General features: G+C 32.5%; 1 protein-coding gene and 1 long non-coding RNA gene across 2 annotated transcripts; one reads left to right on the forward strand and one right to left on the reverse strand.

Annotated features, from left to right (window-relative positions):
- Positions 1-1,160: 1,160 nt before the first annotated feature.
- On the reverse strand, positions 1,161-2,261 carry LOC132720540 (toll-like receptor 4). The gene has a single exon (XM_060704696.1). It carries the CDS (start codon positions 2,259-2,261, stop codon positions 1,161-1,163), a length of 1,101 nt encoding a protein of 366 aa, XP_060560679.1.
- Positions 2,262-13,386: 11,125 nt separating this feature from the next.
- On the forward strand, positions 13,387-14,952 carry LOC132720537 (uncharacterized). Its single transcript, XR_009624360.1, has 3 exons — positions 13,387-13,537; positions 13,962-14,109; positions 14,381-14,952. It is a non-coding gene; the product is annotated as an uncharacterized LOC132720537 (long non-coding RNA).
- The last annotated feature ends 4,889 nt before the right edge of the window (positions 14,953-19,841 follow it).

The following is a 19,841-nucleotide window of genomic DNA, read 5'->3' on the forward strand; positions in this document are numbered from 1 at the left end:
ATATATTGGGAGGAAACATATTAATAAATTCATACATTTTAATCTTCCTTAGTAATATAAAAACTTATACAAGATAACGATTTTGAATGAGGCAGTATGACCTTGACTATGACCCGAGTGTGTCCAAAACAGCGCTCAGCACATTATCTCATTTATATAAATATTTCTGTCGACAAGATTTAATTTCCTACTATTGGTTTAAATGAAATAGAGCGGACTCAAAATTTTGACATTGATACAAAATGACTAAGTGTGACCTTGACCTTGACTTGAGGAAGGTTTAACCTGCGATTTTCACATCACATCGTCTCATTATGATTAACATTTCTGCCAAGTAGTTTCGATTTCCTTCCATCGTTTCAAAAGATGCAGACCGAACACGAAAAGTCCTATATAGGTCTTTATAAATCAATTTAACACCGAGGCGGGGCCAATTTTGATCTTAGGAAGTCCGAACTTGTTAGCCGCATACCGTCTCAATGTAAGTAATATTTATGCAAAAAAAGTTTTAAATTCTTTCCAATTGCTTCAAAAGATACAGAGCGGACACAAAATTTAGATATTGAAGACAAATTGATTTAGTCTTAATTTCAGAAAGTTCAAATCTGGACTCTGAACATCTCTCATTATGGTAAAATTTTCTGCTAAGAAGGTTCAATTTCCTTCTACCGATTCAAAAGATACACACCGAACACAAAAACCTGCTTACAGACGGACAGACAAACATACGGACGAACGTACAACCAGGTGCATAAGATAACAATATATGTTGAAATGCTTTCGGGCGTATAAAAAGCAAAATAACTAATACTTATGAAACAGCCCATGTGCCATGTACACAAAAAATATCAGTATGCAACATTTTAATAATTTTAAAGTATCTAAATACTATAATTGTCAAATTGTCAAGAAGATGTTAGATTTTTATACATTAAATATTAAGGTAGAACAAAACAGTTTAAGATATACAAAACTGTCACAATATCTTACAACATCTTAAACTTAAATTCTCACAACATTTATAAGGCAGAAAAAAATAGGATCACATATTTAAAAGTTTGAAAAATACTTCATAATAAATAATTTTGTAACACTAGTGTTATCATAATTAACACTGTGAGTAAACCTTTTCACATAAATGTACAATTTTACGCTCTCTACTAAAGAGCCACCTTTTCCAGTAGCGAAGTACATATATTTTCCCACGTGGTATTCAGTTCAAACTGTTCATTTTCAATTTTCCAAAGAATGCGAGCGTCTCTCTTGTACAAGCCGTGCAACGTAGGCATCATTATCTCCTCGTCTACATTTCCAAACAACATCAAAACGACGGGTTTACCCAGTAAATATGCTTTATCAAACTCGTTTTGGCAATATTGACTACGACAAAAGCTGTCTGACACAAGAAGTATGACTACGGAAGCTCTGTTTAAGCATCGTTCTGTTTCATCATGAACCGTAAAGGCAGGACGATAATTTTTGTCTCCTGTACATATAAGATCACGATCCGTTCTAATGATCCGTTGAAGATTCTCGTTCAGTTGGTTAATCACGTGACCTTGTACAAATTGGTCATCATTACTGCTGTATGATAGAAAAGCAACAAACTCGTACTGTCCTTCACCTTCTATTAACCTGGCTAAAACATCTTCCATGTTCCTTTGTCGCTTGAGCCTTTTGTTTCTTCTGTGTAGAATAATACCTATTATACAAATTGCCATAAGTGTAACACTTGTGCATACAGTCGATATAATGATGATAATTTTTCTATTACAAATATTCTGAATTCTTCTTGTAACCGATTCATCGAGATTTATAAAAGTTTTATCTTCAGTCTTGCAAACTAAGTCGTGCTGCTCAATATTCAACTTCGTTAAACTCACGAGCCATTGGATGGAAGACTTGCAGGAACATGTTGAACAAAGAAATGGGTTTGATTTCATTTTGACTAAACAGCGATCGTCAACATGAAAGTGTGGACCTAAGCAAGGAAGTCCATTTAGGCTATTGATAGATAACTCGTCTAGAATCTTTATGTTATTGTTACTAACGTCTAACGTACGAAGATGATACAGTTCCATCAAATCAAAATGTAATTGCTCAAGATGGTTGAATGAGAAATCAATTCTTTCAAGTAATTTGTTATGCTTGAACATATCTTTAGGAATTTCTAAAAGACGATTGTTTGATAAGTTTATCTCACGAAGTTTACTATGTGAAGCAAACAACTTGCCAAAGAGATTTCGATTTTTCTCTTGCATTCTGAACAAATTGTTATTAGATAAAACAATTTTTTCCAAGTTTGGTAAACACATAGTAGGATGCACCATTTCCAATCCATTATCCGACAAATCGACATGTATTAGAGATGTTAGTTTGTAGACAGTGCATACGACATCAACATCCAGGTATTTAATATTATTATTCCTAACAAAAAGTTTTTTAACCGTCCAGTCTAAAGGTTTATCAATAGTAACTTTACAGTTATATATCCACCATGACGTTGAAGGAGGGACAATCCCGCTTATATTAATAAGCATTGGAGTGAATGCAGTTTTCATAAAGTGCATAAAGCTTTTAGACGTATGTGAATATTTAACTCTGTTGTTCGCCAAAACATATTTCCCTGGAATGAAATGTATTGTCTTTTTTGGAAAGACAAGATAACTGCCGTCAAATACTTTCAATTGAAAATATTTTTGAGCGGCTTCTGAGCTCCATGCGTTTGCTATAACCGAGTACGATACATTTATAGTCTGTAAAGTAAACAATGTTTTAACTACCGCGGACACATTGACAAAATTCATTTGCGTTCTGCTTAAATCAACTTTTGTTATATTTCTGGGTAATATGTAATTCACATCTTCTTGATTTATGTTATTAGATCCGCTTCTATAACTCCCTATTTCAGACATGATAAGATTCTTTAAGGCAGGTAACGCACTTTTCACTTCCAGAGTTTTAAAAACATCATGTATAACAAGACGATAACAGTTGCTGACATCTAATGTATGTACTAGTGGTAAACCGACAAACGCATCTGTATCAAGTTGAAAATGGCTTAAATGAATTTTCAATTCCTTCAAAGATATTAATCCTTTAAAGCATTCACGAGAAAAAGTACACCGAAAACCTGTTTGGTCGTTGAACTCGATGGTTTGAACTTTTGCCCAGCTGTCATGAATGAAACTTGAACTATTGAGAGTTACGATTTCATCTTCTCTTTTAAAGTTAACAATACGAACATATTTGCAGTTTCCTGACAATGTCTTTGGTATATAATTACATACCAATGTAGTATTGTTAATTTCCTTACATTGTTCGTAAATCTTCTTCGTATTTCCAACTTGCACGTACAATACAAATATGATAAGTATTCCAACACAATATCGTTTTCTTGCATTCATCATTTTTTTTCAGTTATTTAAGAAACCATGTCTTTAAAATAAATATGTATTTAACTGATATAGATATTAAGGAAAGGTATTTAGTATACTGTTATGTTGAAAAAAAATAACCAAACAAAAACAACAACAATATTTTAATAGTCGTTTAAATATCTGGAAGATGCCTTTGTTATCAAGTTTACCGGGGCTTTTCCCTCACGTTGTTTGAATGTTAAATAATCAATCCGTCTTATCTAAATAACCTATTGACCTGAACAAACTGCTTTTAAACAACCAAAAAATGTTGTGTTGTAATCATTTCCTTGAGATCCAAAAACACAACATTAGATTAGATAATGGCTAGGGTAACGCTTTAAAAAGAAAAAAAAGAAAACAAGGAAGTAAAGTAACGGTGGTTAGGGTTGGATATTAAGACTGATAAATTTCTAGTGAAGTAGTATAGGAAAATACCCTTGGATCTGTTTCGAAAACCAGAAAATCATTTAGTTACGTCTCAAGAAACAGTTCAGACATGAAGCATTGCCGCAACATATTGGTGGCATTTTCGAATAAGACACCACTTTATGCTATGGAGGCTATTATAGTTGCCAAAAATTCAGCCTTTGAAACTAACTTGACAATGCATACTTCAGTTCTACTTAACAGATTAGTAAAAATCTCATTGTCGATCCCCAAGTTACATACTGCATCGGTATTAAGCGTTTTGATTACCTCAATTTGATAAAATGGAAGCTAGTTACATGCAACTTACATAAATTGCAAACTGTATTTAGAAATGTATAACTTCAAATTTTCGACATGTATAAATGTACACGATAGAACGTTCACAACACGTTTTATGCCGCAAATTATGACGTTGAGAATGCACCAGTTAACACTCAGGTTGACAGCACCACACTTACATTCTAACGCCTTGCAACTTCCATACACGGCATTATCACGGTAATAGACGAGGATTAAAAGGCGAAGCCAATTTTTACGAGAGCAGAATATTTACGAGTGCAGAATATAAAGAGAGGCAACTCTTACTGCACAGTTATAATGAGTACAAACATATTTCAAATTAAATAAAACTCTTATATATGTCGCATACATCAACTGCATTACAGTTGACTTTGAATATCCTCTGATTTTGTTAAAACGCATTCTAGCACAGGATATTAAAGTAATGAAATGTGATTTAGTTATAATGTAACCATGTAATTACGTTGACAGAACGTCATAATACTGATAATGAGCATAATAATATGCAAAAACTAAAGTTGGTGATTAAACATAAAGGAATGTTTCCCATATATAACGACACAAACCACGATAGTAGGTGAGCCAACTTTTCATCAGAAATTATTCGTACTCGTGTATCCTCACATTTCTTTTTACCCCAATGGGATATATTTTGAGTCATAGGGTGTGATTTAGCCTTTTATTATAAAAGATATGTAAGCTAGCGTAGATTAAGGTCTTCAGCGAACCCCTTTTAATGCATTTTACTAAATCAATTACAACTCTTAAATCTTAAAAGCTGGTACCTAAACTTGTTTTCTTTCTGATTAAAGGCAGATAACTATTTTTATATACAAGAAATACTACTTGAAACTTGAAACTGTTTATTTATTTAGTTTTTGATACACATAATATGTATTAAGTTTTGTTAGTGATGGCTTAAAAACAAGGTAATCATAAATTAATAATCAACATACATACCTTTGATGAAAGAATATGGTAAAAATATGAAAATATATCTAAAATGTATGGTAATACTAAAATGAAAAGTAAAAAAGTGTACATAAAACTTTGGTTTTAATTTTAATCGCGTGAAACGCGTTTTCTAGTCAAGTCATAAGCTAGTATTAAGGTTACTAATGTAATAGTTAATGCTACTACTAGGAAAGACAACAGTCAGAATTTGATCTGGTATTTTAGTAATTGGTCGTAGCAAAATCTAAATCTCTACCAGATGTTGGCTTGAAAATTTGAAAGTTGTAAGATAACAGCTTAACTGTTTCATATGGAAGCCCTGGAGGGACATTTTAAATTAATATTTAAAACTTAAAACTTATTATTTAAAATTTAATTCTTAATATTTAAAATTAAATTTTTAATATTTAATAATTAAATCTTATCATTAAAAATGGACGCGGGAAACCATTCCGTTGACAGATTGACGCCACAAGTAGCGGCAGCGAGAATACGAGTAGCGAAGGAAGTAAAGTAAGTTGGACTTTATATACAAGAAAAGCTGTTTTAAATCACACTATGACACGCACACACACTTAATTTCATGGTGAGGACTGGCTTGGGCGGGTTTATTTATTTATTGCAAAAGACAATCCGTCCCGGATTGATGGGGTTAAAGGTCAGAATTGGGCTGAGGGGTATATAAAATAACTTGGTACGTTTGTTCACATTTGTTTATACCTACATTGAATAGTCCATTTTTGATGCAGTTCACAGCGTCTGCTATAAAATAAACATTACAATCAAGCAGGCTGGACATGCTGTCCTTGTGGATTTAGGTACTGTAAATCTTAAATGAAAAGCCTTGATTTTAAGAGGAGTGTTTTAGGGCTACCATCATCCTACTGGTATGATCATTGATTTGCATTGGAAATTATCATTACAAGACTGATATGTTGTAATAGTGTGCTTTTAAATGCCTGCAGTTTGCAAAAACCTTGCCACAGGTTTGGTAAACAAAACTTTAGATGTAGATATAAAGGGGAACTCCGTACATATAGCAGATTATATTCTCGAAACATAAAGTTTGTGCTCAATGAAAGTAAAATGATAAATAAAATCAATGTCAAAGAAGAATCTATGTTGAACGAAACCTCATTTTACCACAATTTATCAATTTAGAGGCGTTCTGAAATAAATTGCTTCAACCCATTAATTAATTGTACAGCAACAACTCTACATAGATTATTTTTACAGTACATTGTACTGCAAACATATTTTAACAGCTGATTTTATCGATAATGATTTGGAATGTATAGCTTAAACTTTTAATTTAAGTTATAATATTTTAAAAGATTCTATTATTTAAGTTTTGGAGGTTGTTTAGTTTGACATCAGTTATAGAGTATGTCCCTCTAGGCCAAAATTGTATGAAATTGGTTGTTAATAAAAGCTTTAATATATTTTAGACAACTGCTGTAAAGAAAGGCAGAGGACAAAGCAGTGCATATAAAATGAAAATGGGATGGCAGAACTACCGAGATGGAAAGTACAGAGTTGATACTGAAGCAAAAGGTGGATAAGCACGCGTGATGTATTACACATTTGGGGGAAAGTCTGGCAGTAGAAAGAATAAGATATCAAGCGCTAAGTAACTATTTCCCGGACGGAGAAAGTAACATGGACAGTGTGAAGGACTACGACTTGTCATTGGCTTAAGCATCAGGACAAGTGATTGACAGTTATACTGATGTTGACCAAAATCCATGCAGTTTCACAGAGTATTTAGGAGCTAACAGTTTGTATGCGTCACAGTGCCATATATACCTGAGATAAAAAAAAAGGAGAACAAAAGTTTCATGATAAATGGAGTCCCTGTAGAAAAGGGCGACAGAACTATTAACATAAATAAAGTACAGCAAAATTAAGCACTCATTACATTCTGAAGAACAATCTGAAGTATTTTCCAATCAATATCGCGGTGCTTTAATGCGTCTGGGAGTCCAGAAAAAGATAATTCATGAAAGTGATCCGTTTGAAGATCGGTATGTGGTTTCTAGAACAGAAGTACAGAACACAGTCTTCCTAGAAAGAGATGGAAACGTTTATAATTGTTCAGAAGCTTCATCGCAGCAACATTTTGTATTGAATGGGCCATATCAATATTTAGTTTTTTAAGTTGATGATAGTAATTGTTTTGGTTCTTTGGTAAAATGATAATAACATTCATTTAAAAATGGTTGATACACGGAAATTCATTTTGTAGTGGTATCAATCGTTTTCTGTTTTCATTTGAAATTGTATACAACTAACATATATGTTGTAACCCTGTGATAATTATAAACATACAAACTAATTGACAATTATAGATGATGATGTAATTATTATAATAATGTTTGCTTCTTCAACACTTTTATCAATGTAAAAGGTTAGTTTTTTGTACCTGCCAAATGCTTAAAGCACATTTGTGGCATATGTTTATTTTTAGTGACAGTTCTTGTTCTATTTAGTTGAAAAATAATCATTTTGCTGAGTTTGCCTAGTTGAGCATTCAGTTCTTACCCACGTGGCAAAACTTGCTATGTTTTTAACTTTTGAATGAATACCCTTTTATTTGTATGTTGTATGCTGTAGGTAGTTACCCCAAATTGTTATCAATTGGAAATTTGACCCGAAGCGATTATTCATTGATGAGTGTAGATACTAAGCTTTGATTTTGTACTTTGATAAGTCACTGTAATAAAAGAGTAAAAGTTGTTACACTGACCTTGCTGCCTTATTTTTTAATTATACTTTTTAACAAACAACTATAACCTATCTATACGCCATCAGTAAGGGAAACAAATATGATCATCCATATTTTTCTTTTCTTGCTGTTATTTGTCTTAAAATAGCAGTGCATAACTGAATGGTTTACCTGCTGACTGCACTGTAAAATCAGTGAAAATGCTTAATGCTCAGGGAAATCATAAGGAACATTTTCCATTTGATGGAAACAGTTATTTTGCGTTACTTTGGCAACAGTAGCATAAGGGATGATACCAAAGTTGTCAAAGTACTGTACTACTATTTTTATCACGGAACCTGTGACCAGATATCAATTTCTTGTAACCAACTGTTTTTAAAAAATGTCAAAAATGATGGGGTTTCTCGTCATTGTTAATTTCAGCCATTTTAGCTCACTCACAAGAGTTAGAGTCTTTTTAAAATAAACGCAAAATAAACAAAATATAGATGGTTTAAAGCTTGTCACAGACTTAGTGGATCAAACAGTAGTATACAAACGTTTGTTGGCCAGTTTATTTTAAAACAACATTTTAGATGCATAACAATTTGCATTGAAAACTGTTCAGAAATGAATAGAGCTCTGTGTTTAATTCAATAAAGAGAAAATCTGATATATCTTGATGCCTTTTTAGCTCATCTTAAAGGTGAGCTTCTGTCATTGCCCACTGTGTGTCGTCTGTCGGTGTGTTTCTCAACATTTCCCTTGTGAACACATTACAGGTCACATTTTGTATCCCATTTTCATCAACATTGTTCAAAATGTTTATCTAATTGATTTTCTAGGTCAATTTTTAATCTGGGTTATCTGGGGTCATAAACTAGGTCACTAGTTGAAATCAAGGAAAAACATAGAGAACACTTTAAATGCTGTATTTTCAACTTGAACAACTTAAAAGTTTATGAGAATAATTGTGTGGATAATCTTTAGGTCGAGTTTGAATCTGGGTCATATGGGGTAAAAAATAGGTCAAATCAAAGAAAAATATTTTGAACACTACATGTTGTTTTTTTCAGTTGGAACAACTTGTAAACTTACCATAGGTCATATATGTAGGTCAAAGTTGAAACATTGTCTTTTGGGGTTAAAAAGCGCTAAAATTTGATCCCTTCTGGAGAACATTTGGCAAGTTTTTAGTACTGCCTACAAAAAGCTCACTGGTTTATTTTCTAATTTCCTACATACGGTCTACTAAGATTTCTAGCAATGTTTATTCGAAGTCAGATTTGTCATGCAATCATCAATGTAGAATCAGAATGTTTCAAGAGAGGTCTCGTGTTTAAGTTCTTTTATTTTTTTTCCGTTTGACATTTGACCTGTTCTTACAATAAGTAAAGCGAACTCGAGATCGGCCTTGAAATTTTAACTAGCAGTTAAACATAAAAAGCACATGCTTCTGAAAACTATGAACATCAATGTTTATTCATTGAAAAGTATATAAATTATTGTCTAATGTTCAATCATCTGGATTTGTTTCAAATTCAATATCCTACAAATCAGCATTAACACCATATTCAGTAGAACCTGAAAGTACATTTAACAACATTTTATTTCTGGTCTTCCAATACAAGTGCACATGTCTACATGCTTCTGTGGTCGCACATTGTGTAAATTCTAGTGAATACAATGCGATAAAGTCCCACTTGAAGAACATTCGCTAAATAAAATCGAAAGCATTTTGCATGAATAGGGTTTGACGTATCAATTCGTCCACGAGCACTCAAATCCTTCAACGTATTCATCCACCTTGGTACCATAAGCCGTCCCCGCTAAACTGCAATTCTTTTCCTACTTCTTTTGGAGTAAATATGACACGGTGACGCCCGTTATAGTTACAACGAAGTATCCTCTTTATCTGACGGAGACCAAGACGTATGTTGTGGGAAAACAATTTGTGCGTACTTGAAGTCAGCATGAAAGTACTGCGTAATCACTTTTAACCCGGTGCTTCCGTTTCCAGACGGCAATAGGGATGACACATTTGTTGATACAGGAGTCATTTTCAATAAAATGATAACGGCAAGCAGCAACGGGATATCCATGTTTACGACCTTAAAAGAAATATAAAGAAATGTAATATAGCGTTATAAAAACAAAGGGCTGGGGCTGTAAACATGTAATATTGTTATCCACCAGCAACAACTAAACATTATCGTTAGACAAACCTAACCCCTGCCAAGCAGGTATATTGCTGTCACTTTTAAAACTTCAACCAGAACAAAATGTATTGGTAAACTTTCTCAACTGCTGCTTTTGACACCATGTAGTCAATAAAATGTAAAGCGGCACCATGATAAAAGTAACATATCTTAATGGTTTCAACTGTTAGCATGAAAATATAATAATCGAGATATAATATTTCTCGGAATGTTTATTGTATATAAATAAAAAATGACAATTACCTGTAAGCAGCTATATCGAATTTGCCAATTTTTCTTCGTGTAGCAACCTTTTGCAAGAGACCGTTGAATTCAAATACCCGCGTCTTATGTATTATGTTCTTAATGTTTGAATATTAAGAATTAAATTTTAAATATTAAGAATTAAATAATAAGTTTTAAGTTTTAAATATTAATTTCAAATGTCCCTCCAGGGCTTCCATAGTTTCACATTCCAATGCAAATTGGAATCCCCTCAGAAAAATTTATTTGTCTTTAAAAAGAGCATGTTGAATATAGTCTAAACAATAATTTTGAAAAATATCTATCTCAAAGCAACCCTGTTAAAAGTTCGATTGAGACAGTTACCTGGTGAGGTTTAGTTTCTTTTTTTCTAGGAATTGGGGTATGAACAACTTTTCAAAACTTATAGGCCTATAATCAATGTTGATTGAATAAAGGCCTAGAATGACAATCATGCAAATGACTTATTTTTGGTGAATAACTGTCATGATTTGCAAACATCTAAAATGTGTGGTTAACGGAATCTACGCCAGTGCGTGTTATTGCTTTCTCCGCAGCTAGGACGGTTCATGTAATTAACGAAAATGAGCGGATAAATAAGTTTATTTACGATGATGTAGTGGGCGGGCAAATGGGCGGATCTTATTTCATCTCTTATTGCAAAACATGTTTGTTTGTTTGTTTGTTTCATTTTACGCCTTTTTCAACAGCATTTCAGTCATATAGGCGGGTAGTTTCCTAACCATCGTTCCTGGAGAGTTACACCAGTACTAGACTACCTTCCTCCGCGCTAAACTACCAAAGCAGCAAAACATGTACAGCTGGATAATATTGATTCGAATCATGATGGTTTGACAATGCAAAGCTAAGAAAGTAACTTCTGTTTTGTCGGCGGCTTGGTATTGCTACTCTCAGAAAACCAGTTACGTTTTTGTCGTCTAACAAAATGTATTTTGTTTAAATACATATTTACACTGTTAAATCGGCAAACTCAATCCAAGAATGCAACATTGGAGTTTACATACAAAGAAATACAATTGTATTTTGTCCGTTAGCAAACTGTTCAACTCAGATCAACAAGGCTTAAGTTTTTTCAACCTATAGCCTCCATAATATTCAGTGTATTTCACTAAGAACTTTATCACAAATAAAGTGTAAGAAAAATAATCAAGATTTATTTAATAAAAGGAAAATATACCAAAAGTTAACAAAAGCAAAACAATAGATATTTTTGAAACAGCCAATGTACCATGCGCACAAGAAATTTCAGTTAACAATATTATAATAATTTTAAAATATGTGAATACTACTGTCAAGCAGATGAAATTAAAAAATAATGTATATTTTAATAAATAGAATATAGCTAGAACAAAACGTTACAGATATACAAAACTGTCACAATATCTTGCAACAATTCAAACTTAAAGCTGCATGCCTCCAGATGAGCCAAAACTGATCATAAAAATAAAACTTGGAAAATCTGTACTTATATTTTAAGAAAAGTAAACAGATAAAGATTCCGGTGATAATTTATTTATTTTTTTGCAATTAATGACTGTTTTTGGCAGTATTTATCACCTTATGTCTACTGCGTTATTTTTGCAGTAGGTGCTATTTTTGCATATTTTGACCCCAATTTTTTGTAATTTACGTTTATTATAAGTGCCGATTGCAATGTGTCAATTACATTCTTTGTTCATTTCACAATATTTTACTTCTAAATACATTTTCAAAATTTTCATGAAAATAAGGACGAATCTGGAGGCGTGCTGCTTTAAAATCACACAGCAATTATCAGCTAGAACAAGAGGAAAACTTATTAACATACTTCATTATAAATAGTTTGTAGCACTGGTGTTCTCCTAATTAACACTAAACATTTTCACATAAATGTACAAATTTTACACTCTCTCTACTAAAGAGCCACCTTTTTCAGTAGCGAAATACATATATTTTCCCACGTGGTATTCAGTACCAACTGTCCATTTTCAATTTTCCGAAGAATGCGGGCGTCTCTCTTGTACAAGCCGTGCAACGTATGCATCATTATCTCCTCGTCTACATTTCCAAACAGCATCGAAACGACGGGTTTACCCAGTAAATATGCTTTATCAATCTCGTTTTGGCAATATTGACTACGACAAAAGTTGTCTGACAAAAGAAGTATGACCACGGAAGCTCTGTTTAAGCATCGTTCTGTTTCATCATGAACCGTAAAGCCAGGACGATAATTTTTATCTCCAGTACATATAAGATCACGATCCGTTCCAATGATCAGTTTAAGATTCTCGTTCAGTTGGTTAATCACGTGATCTTGTACAAATTCGTTTTCATTACTGCTGTATGATAGAAAAGCAACAAACTCGTACTGTCCTTCACCTTCTATTAACCTGGCTAAAACATTTTCCATGTTCCAAGTTTGGTAAACACATAGTAGGATGCACCATTTCCAATCCATTATCCGACAAATCGACATGTAATAGAGATGTTAGTTTGTAGACAGTGCATAAGACATCAACATCCAGGTATTTAATATTATTATTCCTAACAAAAAGTTCTTTAACCGTCCAGCCTAAAGGTTTATCAATAGTAACTCTACAGTTATATACCTACCATGACGTTGACGGAGGGGCTATTCCGCTCATATTCATAAGCAATGGAGTGAATATAGTTTTCAGATAGTTAATTTGTTTTTTAGCCTGTGACAATTTAGCTGTTTCGTTCCTCAAAACATATTTCCCAGGAAGAAAATGAAGTATTTTTGGTGGAAAGATAAGATAACTTACGTCAAAAACTTTCCAGTGAACGTCTTTTTGCAAGTCATCTGAAGACCATATATCTGCTATAACCGAGTACGATACATTTACCCAGCAAACATACCTATATCGGGCCGATATCGGCTAAATGTCGGAATATCGAAGTCGGCTTTCCGATATCGAACCGATATATATCCGATAAATACAAACTTGTTAAAGACAGGATGATATCGGTCCGATATAGGTCCAATATACATTTATTTCCTGTTATTCAATTAAATGAGTTTTTAGTATATTCTTCTCAAATTCATTTCAGCAAGAAATCGATGCTTTTGTAAAGAGCAATTAAGTAGTTTTCATAAAAATACTTCGGTGCTATATTGGCTCCATGTCTGTTACCGATTTAGTGTATAAGTGATTTGCACAACGTGGTATTTTTCTAGCCCACCTGCCATCAGAAGAAGTTTGCGCCAAAACTAAAAAAAGTGGATTTTTTCTCAAATACTACTGGTAAATTTATAAATTACTTATGCTTTTGAATAAATTCATTGTTGTAGTATTCGGTGTCATTGCTATTTTGAACGTAGGTTTGGGAATTTCATAATTATCTCGCCGAAAATTATTTTGTAATACATTTTTGCGACTGTTTTTAAATTGTTGCCTGAAATTAAGCGGTTGAGAGACAATAAACATCAAATTATAATTTTCTTTTTATTTTTATTAAACGTTATAATTATGATAGAGATGTCAAATGAAAGCGTTATTCTGAAATAATGAAATGTTGATTACTTTAAAAGAAATGGATAGTGCTTGCTTGCCTTTTGAAAGGACACTTTTCTTAACATAGTCCTTAAGTAATAAAAATGTGAATATATTATTATGTTGATATATTTTCTTATAGAATAATGTTTGAAACACGAATGATTCATTGCAGGTTAATCATCTGTCTGTGACATGACAAACATACCTGAATCAGAATGCTGACAACTGAAATAGCTGGTTTTGGAGAAAGAAAATGTCATTTTAGAAGCTAAAGATGACCAATTGATGCAATACAGAATCCTAGGCAACACTTAGAATGAGTAAGTAGACAAAAGAATTCTATGATAACGAAAAAATAATTATTCAGCTTGAGCTTTTAGAGTTATTATGTAAAGTTTCATTGTTTTTTTTACTGATTTATTAACATAAATGTTTAAAAAAAACCAGTTTTCTGTTTAATTAATATATATTCTTTTTATATATGTGTTAAATACAGATCAAGACAAGATTTGTAGCTTCACTAGCTTGTAACTTGTATCTATATACACACACACATATACTTATAAGGTTTCTTTTCAATTTTTGCTCCAGAATGTAGGGATGAAAAAGAGGGCAACAGTCACCGAGCTGAAATTCAATAGCAGGAAATAGCTGCTCATCTGGCAAATGATCAATGGTGGAAATAAAGAACTGTAGAAAACTAAACAATTGAATTAGTTCATATATATCGAGACTCCTGGAGGAACCACAATTGACACCTGCCATTTTTAACTCATGTACAAATTACAAAATGCTGTTTAACTATTCAACATGATAATGTGAAAAAAGTCAGCTATTCTTTTAAAGTTTAACTCAAACTCGTAATATCTGGAGTATAAATCAATTGCAAAAACTAAAATACAGTTACTAAATATATCAGAGCTAACAGCTTGACACTTTCTAGACAGATTTTAAGTCTACAGGATGTAAAAAAGCAAAGGAACAAGTAAGAAACATGCCATTGAGCTTATTTTATCTAAACAAAAAGTAGTATGAATATAGCAAGGTTGTATTTGCCAGTCACATGACTTAAGTATATTTGTTAAAACAATTTAATTTTGACTGATCTTTATAGGAAACATGTTAAGATTAATGTTTAAATTTTTATGTGTGTTAGCAAGGAAAAATCGTAAGTTAAACATACATGGTTTTTAAACATTGAAGTATGTATGTGTAAATTATAAAATATATTAAATTAATATTATGTATATGAATGTTTAATTTTGCTGATGTAATAAAAGGTATTGCAAAATAAATATAGTTCTGTTATATGTTAAGTAAAGCATACCAATATGCTGTAAAAAATAAAAAAGCTTATTATGAATGAAGGTAAAACATCGGCTGTAAGTCGGTAGCCGATATCGGCATTCGATATCGGCCCGACTTTGAGCCGGGTTGCACATCCGATGTCGAGCCGACTTCGGATGCCGATATCGGGCCGACATTGGTCCTATATGTAATGTTTGCTGGGTATAGTCTGTAAAGTAAACAATGTTTTAACTACTGCGGACACATTGATAAAATTCATTTGCGTTCTGCTTAAATCAAGTTTTGTAATATTTCTGGGTAATATGCGATCAACATCTTCTTGATTTATGTTATTAGGTTCGCTCAAAAAAGTCCCTATTTCAGACATGATTAGATTCTTTAAGGCTTTTTGGCCGAGTTATGTCCCTTTGATAAAAAGGTGTTTTTTTTCTGCTGTGTGTTGCCAGATACATAGAAGCCTGTCCGGACTACTCCTCATAAACTACTGGTGCAAATTTATCCAAACCTTACAGGAATGATCAGTACCAAGTCTAGTTGCGCACTGTCCGTCTGTCTGTCAGTCTGTCAGTCTGTCACAAAACTTGTCCCAACATGAAATTGGCCATCATGAGGCGACACATGTGATCACTGATCGCTCTTGTCTTGAAACATTAATCATATCTACATGGCACACCATTCTCCGAATTTTGATATTTGGTAAAGAGTTTACAAAATATATAAAAAATGCTCTAACTCAGAAGCAGCGATAGAGCATTTAATTTATTCCCCCGAAAGAGGTAGCTCTATCATTTACCAGGCGTGAAATATAAACACCAGAAAATCATTTAGTGACGTCTCAAGAAGCAGTTCAGCCGTTGCATGGTCGCAACCTATAGCAGCACTTTGGAATAGTGCATCACTTAATTCTTTATTCGGTGAATTGCACACCTGAAATATGAATGCTCTATCCGGCGAAAAGCATGGACTTCGTTGAATAGTGATATTAATAAGCGAAAAACAGGAGTAAACATCTGGAGCAATGTTTTCCCCGTGGTCAGATTGTCACCGTTATGACCCCGGAAAGGAGTTTGAATAAGGCCTTAAGATAAGATATTTATCAAGTACTCTTAGTAATTTTGCTCATTCACCTCAAAACAGTAGAAGATATCTGCTTGTTGATAGCCATGGTTCCAAAATAAAGCTTTGACATTGTTCATTTTTATGACAGCCACACTTTATCCTTGCATATCGTGGCTACTTCCTTAACAAAGAAACTTATATGCCTTGAATGGGATTTGAACACCAGACCTCTAACACACTCGGGTTTGTAATCATTATTAATTTCGATGTATTTTGTTCACGATAAACCTGTTGTATAACATTGATGTAAATAATATAGCAAAAATCTTCCCGCCAAAACAGTCCGACATGTATACATTCCACTACTCGACAGTCAGATTTATTTGTGAAATACGCTCTGGTCGACATCGATAATAATAGCATTTTCATTGTTTAAAATCATATTCATCCGCGTAATTTGTGATATGCATTTATTGACAATTCCATAACCCAAAGCTACTTTTAAACTTTGAATGCGTTGTAATTTGTTGGATACTTGTAACAAAATAAAAAAATATCTCTTTCCTTTAAATCGCTAGTTTTAAGCTGTTTTAAGAACTACTTCTTGTTAGAGTTGTCGTGAAACCGCTGTGTCAGAGATTGAATGTTAGCTTGGTATTTCCTGATCTTCGATCAGAAATAACAAAAATATTCAGGGGTTTAGTTATCCAGCAGACAAGGAAGTGTAAGGGACCGACTAACCAAACAGAGGTCATATCTATAATCCCATGGCCCGCTTTGCTGAAGGGGATTAGCAAATAGTAAAGATAATAACTGAAGAAGTACTTGCATTTCAGGTTTGTAAATAATCTCATCACCAGCCTAGCAAAGGGGGGAGGTTAAAAGAGTAAGATAACAACTAAAGAAGTGTTTTATATTTAAGGTTTTAATAAAAACAAACAATAAACATAACATATTTACAACACTTTAAATTTTTTGTCAATTAAATAATACAACATCTGGAGAGCAGTCATATGTAGAGCTAGGACAATGTCAATATTTTCAAAGAAAATTCAAAATATTTTTAATCTCTCTGTAGCAATATTTTCCTGCAACTAGAAAAGTCTTAACCTTCAAATTTTATTACCCTGCTGTGGTTTTAATGAAAGTTACTTGAACACTATTTGATAAATTATTTAAAAATAGCTTCAATTCACTGTAGAATCTGAATAAACATATTTAATTTCTAGCTTCCATTTCAGTTATAGTCCTCTGCATCTTAAACTCAGTAAAACAGATTGCTTTTTATCATGTCTTATTTGTAAATACAAGTGCTTTACTTTTATGCTGTAATTATGTTCTAATCGTGTAATATCATATCATGACAATGTCATTCAAATTATGACATAATAAGAAAGCTACATAATGCATGAAGGGAGAAAGTTTTTTTTTAAACGTGAAACATTCTTGGGCAATGTTTTCATTGTAGAGGATTTATACACTGTTATATTATATATAAAAGTTGTTGTTGAAAATATAAGCAACACAAAATATGACTTCTTATATATGTAAAATTACAAAGAGTCACAGCCTATAATAATAAATAATAAATTTCAACAGTATAAATTTGTTGAAATTGTTCTAATTTTTTTTGTTCTACTGCTCAAAACTATGACATCCCAAGTCCTCCATCTAAAATTACAAGTATTTGGAAAGTTCTAGCAAGTTCTTTAAAAACATATTCTAACACTACCCACATTTTTTCCTATTAAACATAGAAGGTTTGGTTATTATGCAATAAAATCACTGTTGACTTTCTATATTAAGACAAATTACGTTCTATATTTAGACTTATTACGTAACCATTAGACATGTAATGAAACAATTAAAACTGTGACTTTGGAAGATGTTTCAAGCCAAATATCTCAGCTTTACCTTATTGGATTTTTCAAAAGAAGATAGTTTAAGTTTTTTTCTTTTGGTTGCTATGGCAATCAGAGTCCTGCATGGAATTCTGTGGACAATTTTGTAAGTTGAACACCAAAGGATCATTCATGTGAAGTCTGAATGAAATTGGCTTTGTTGTTTATGAATAGATGTTGTTTAAAGTAATAGTTTACGGACGGATGCCGGACGAAAAGCAATAACAGAAGTTCACCATGTTACTTTGTGACAGGTGAGCTAAAAATCTGATGCATTAGGCTTATATAAGAGTGAACAAAATGTCTAAGTAAAGTTAATAGACAGAAATACCGAATATTTGAGGTATTGCAAAAACCAAGACTCGGATAAGAAATTTTAAAACACTTCATGTAAGTTATATAAAGCCATTTGTGGCAGGCAAAATATTGATCCCCTTATCAAAATCTGAACATACCTGATTGAAATCATTGTGAACATCTATATTTGTAAATCATTATTGATCATTCAAAAACAATAATTTCCTTAAACCATCATGACTTTGTCAGCCAATATGTAAGAAAAATTCGAATGAAAGTACAAAAAAATAAAACAACATCATTATTACAGTGTGAATTCTGGTATCCCAACACCTAAAACAAAAATTTTCTCTGATAAAAGTATTTTACGCAAGGATGAGCATAGTATATCTTTAAAAAATTATTTAATCCAGAAATACTATGAAACATGTAAAAGGACTAGAAATTATTGCATATTTTATGTACAATTGCACTAAGGCTCCCATATCTACATGATTTTTTTTTAATGCAAGGTTATTCTAATATTGCAAATATTTGTTTTGTTAAATATAGTTCATCCTTTTCATATAGATTGAGACTGGCAATATGTTAGAAGAAATTGCAACATATTAAATACTTTTATTATTTTCAGTCCTAAACAGAAGTAAATGTAGCTTTACACTATTAACTTAGTTAAGGGAGGATGGTTTTCAACAAGACCAGTAAGTTTTATCACACAATTCTAGCAAAATGAAATATAGGAGAAAACCACAATGAACTATAGAGGAATATAGGAAAACTACAAAATGTGCATGCTATGAAAATAGGTTTGATCAAGTCTTTACCTTTATCGTTAATATACAGAAAAAACCTACGAGGTCTGAATTAATAATCGGTGTTTGGAAATTGTGAAAGAAAATAATTTATTGTTCATTTATATAGTATATGTACTTAACTTTGAAAGCTGTGTACTTTAGCCAACAAAAGTAATGATTTTGAAAGGAGGCAAATTATATAAGTAAATCTAGGCAACAAATATCAAACCTTATTTTAAACATGTAAATATGGGAGCCTTAAATTGTACAATTGATTCTGTTTTAAATCTTCGCAATGTTTAGAATTTCTGTGCCTTTTCTTGACACAGAAAGTCTGAAAGGACCCTCCTCACAAGCCGCTTCCAGATCAACGTGTCCGTCATTTGTTGCAAGTGCATGCTGCAGAAGTTCAGCAGGCACAGTAACTTCAGTGGCACCAGTGGATGTGCCCTCACCATCTAAGAATAACTCCGCATTTCCATTATCCACAGAGATGCCCACAACAATTTGCTTGCATTCTGAAGCATCTATTTTCTGAAATACATTAAAAGAGAAGTATAAGAAATGCAAGGAAACAACAGCTTTTCTTAACAAAACACATGTATTTACTTTACAACTATCAAACATAAATTCATATCACTCCATTAGACTACATTTAATTAGAGATATCAGTTGGTCACAACCAAAAAACAC

Source organism: Ruditapes philippinarum, unplaced genomic scaffold (genome assembly GCF_026571515.1).
Source record: "Ruditapes philippinarum isolate M1 unplaced genomic scaffold, ASM2657151v2 ctg4908_1_1_1_1, whole genome shotgun sequence".
Lineage (NCBI taxonomy): Eukaryota > Metazoa > Mollusca > Bivalvia > Venerida > Veneridae > Ruditapes > Ruditapes philippinarum.

Coding starts and splice junctions, on each gene's coding strand:
- LOC132720540 (XM_060704696.1), bottom strand. CDS start 2,261: ATGCAAGAGAAAAATCGAAATCTCTTTGGCAAGTTGTTTGCTTCACAT.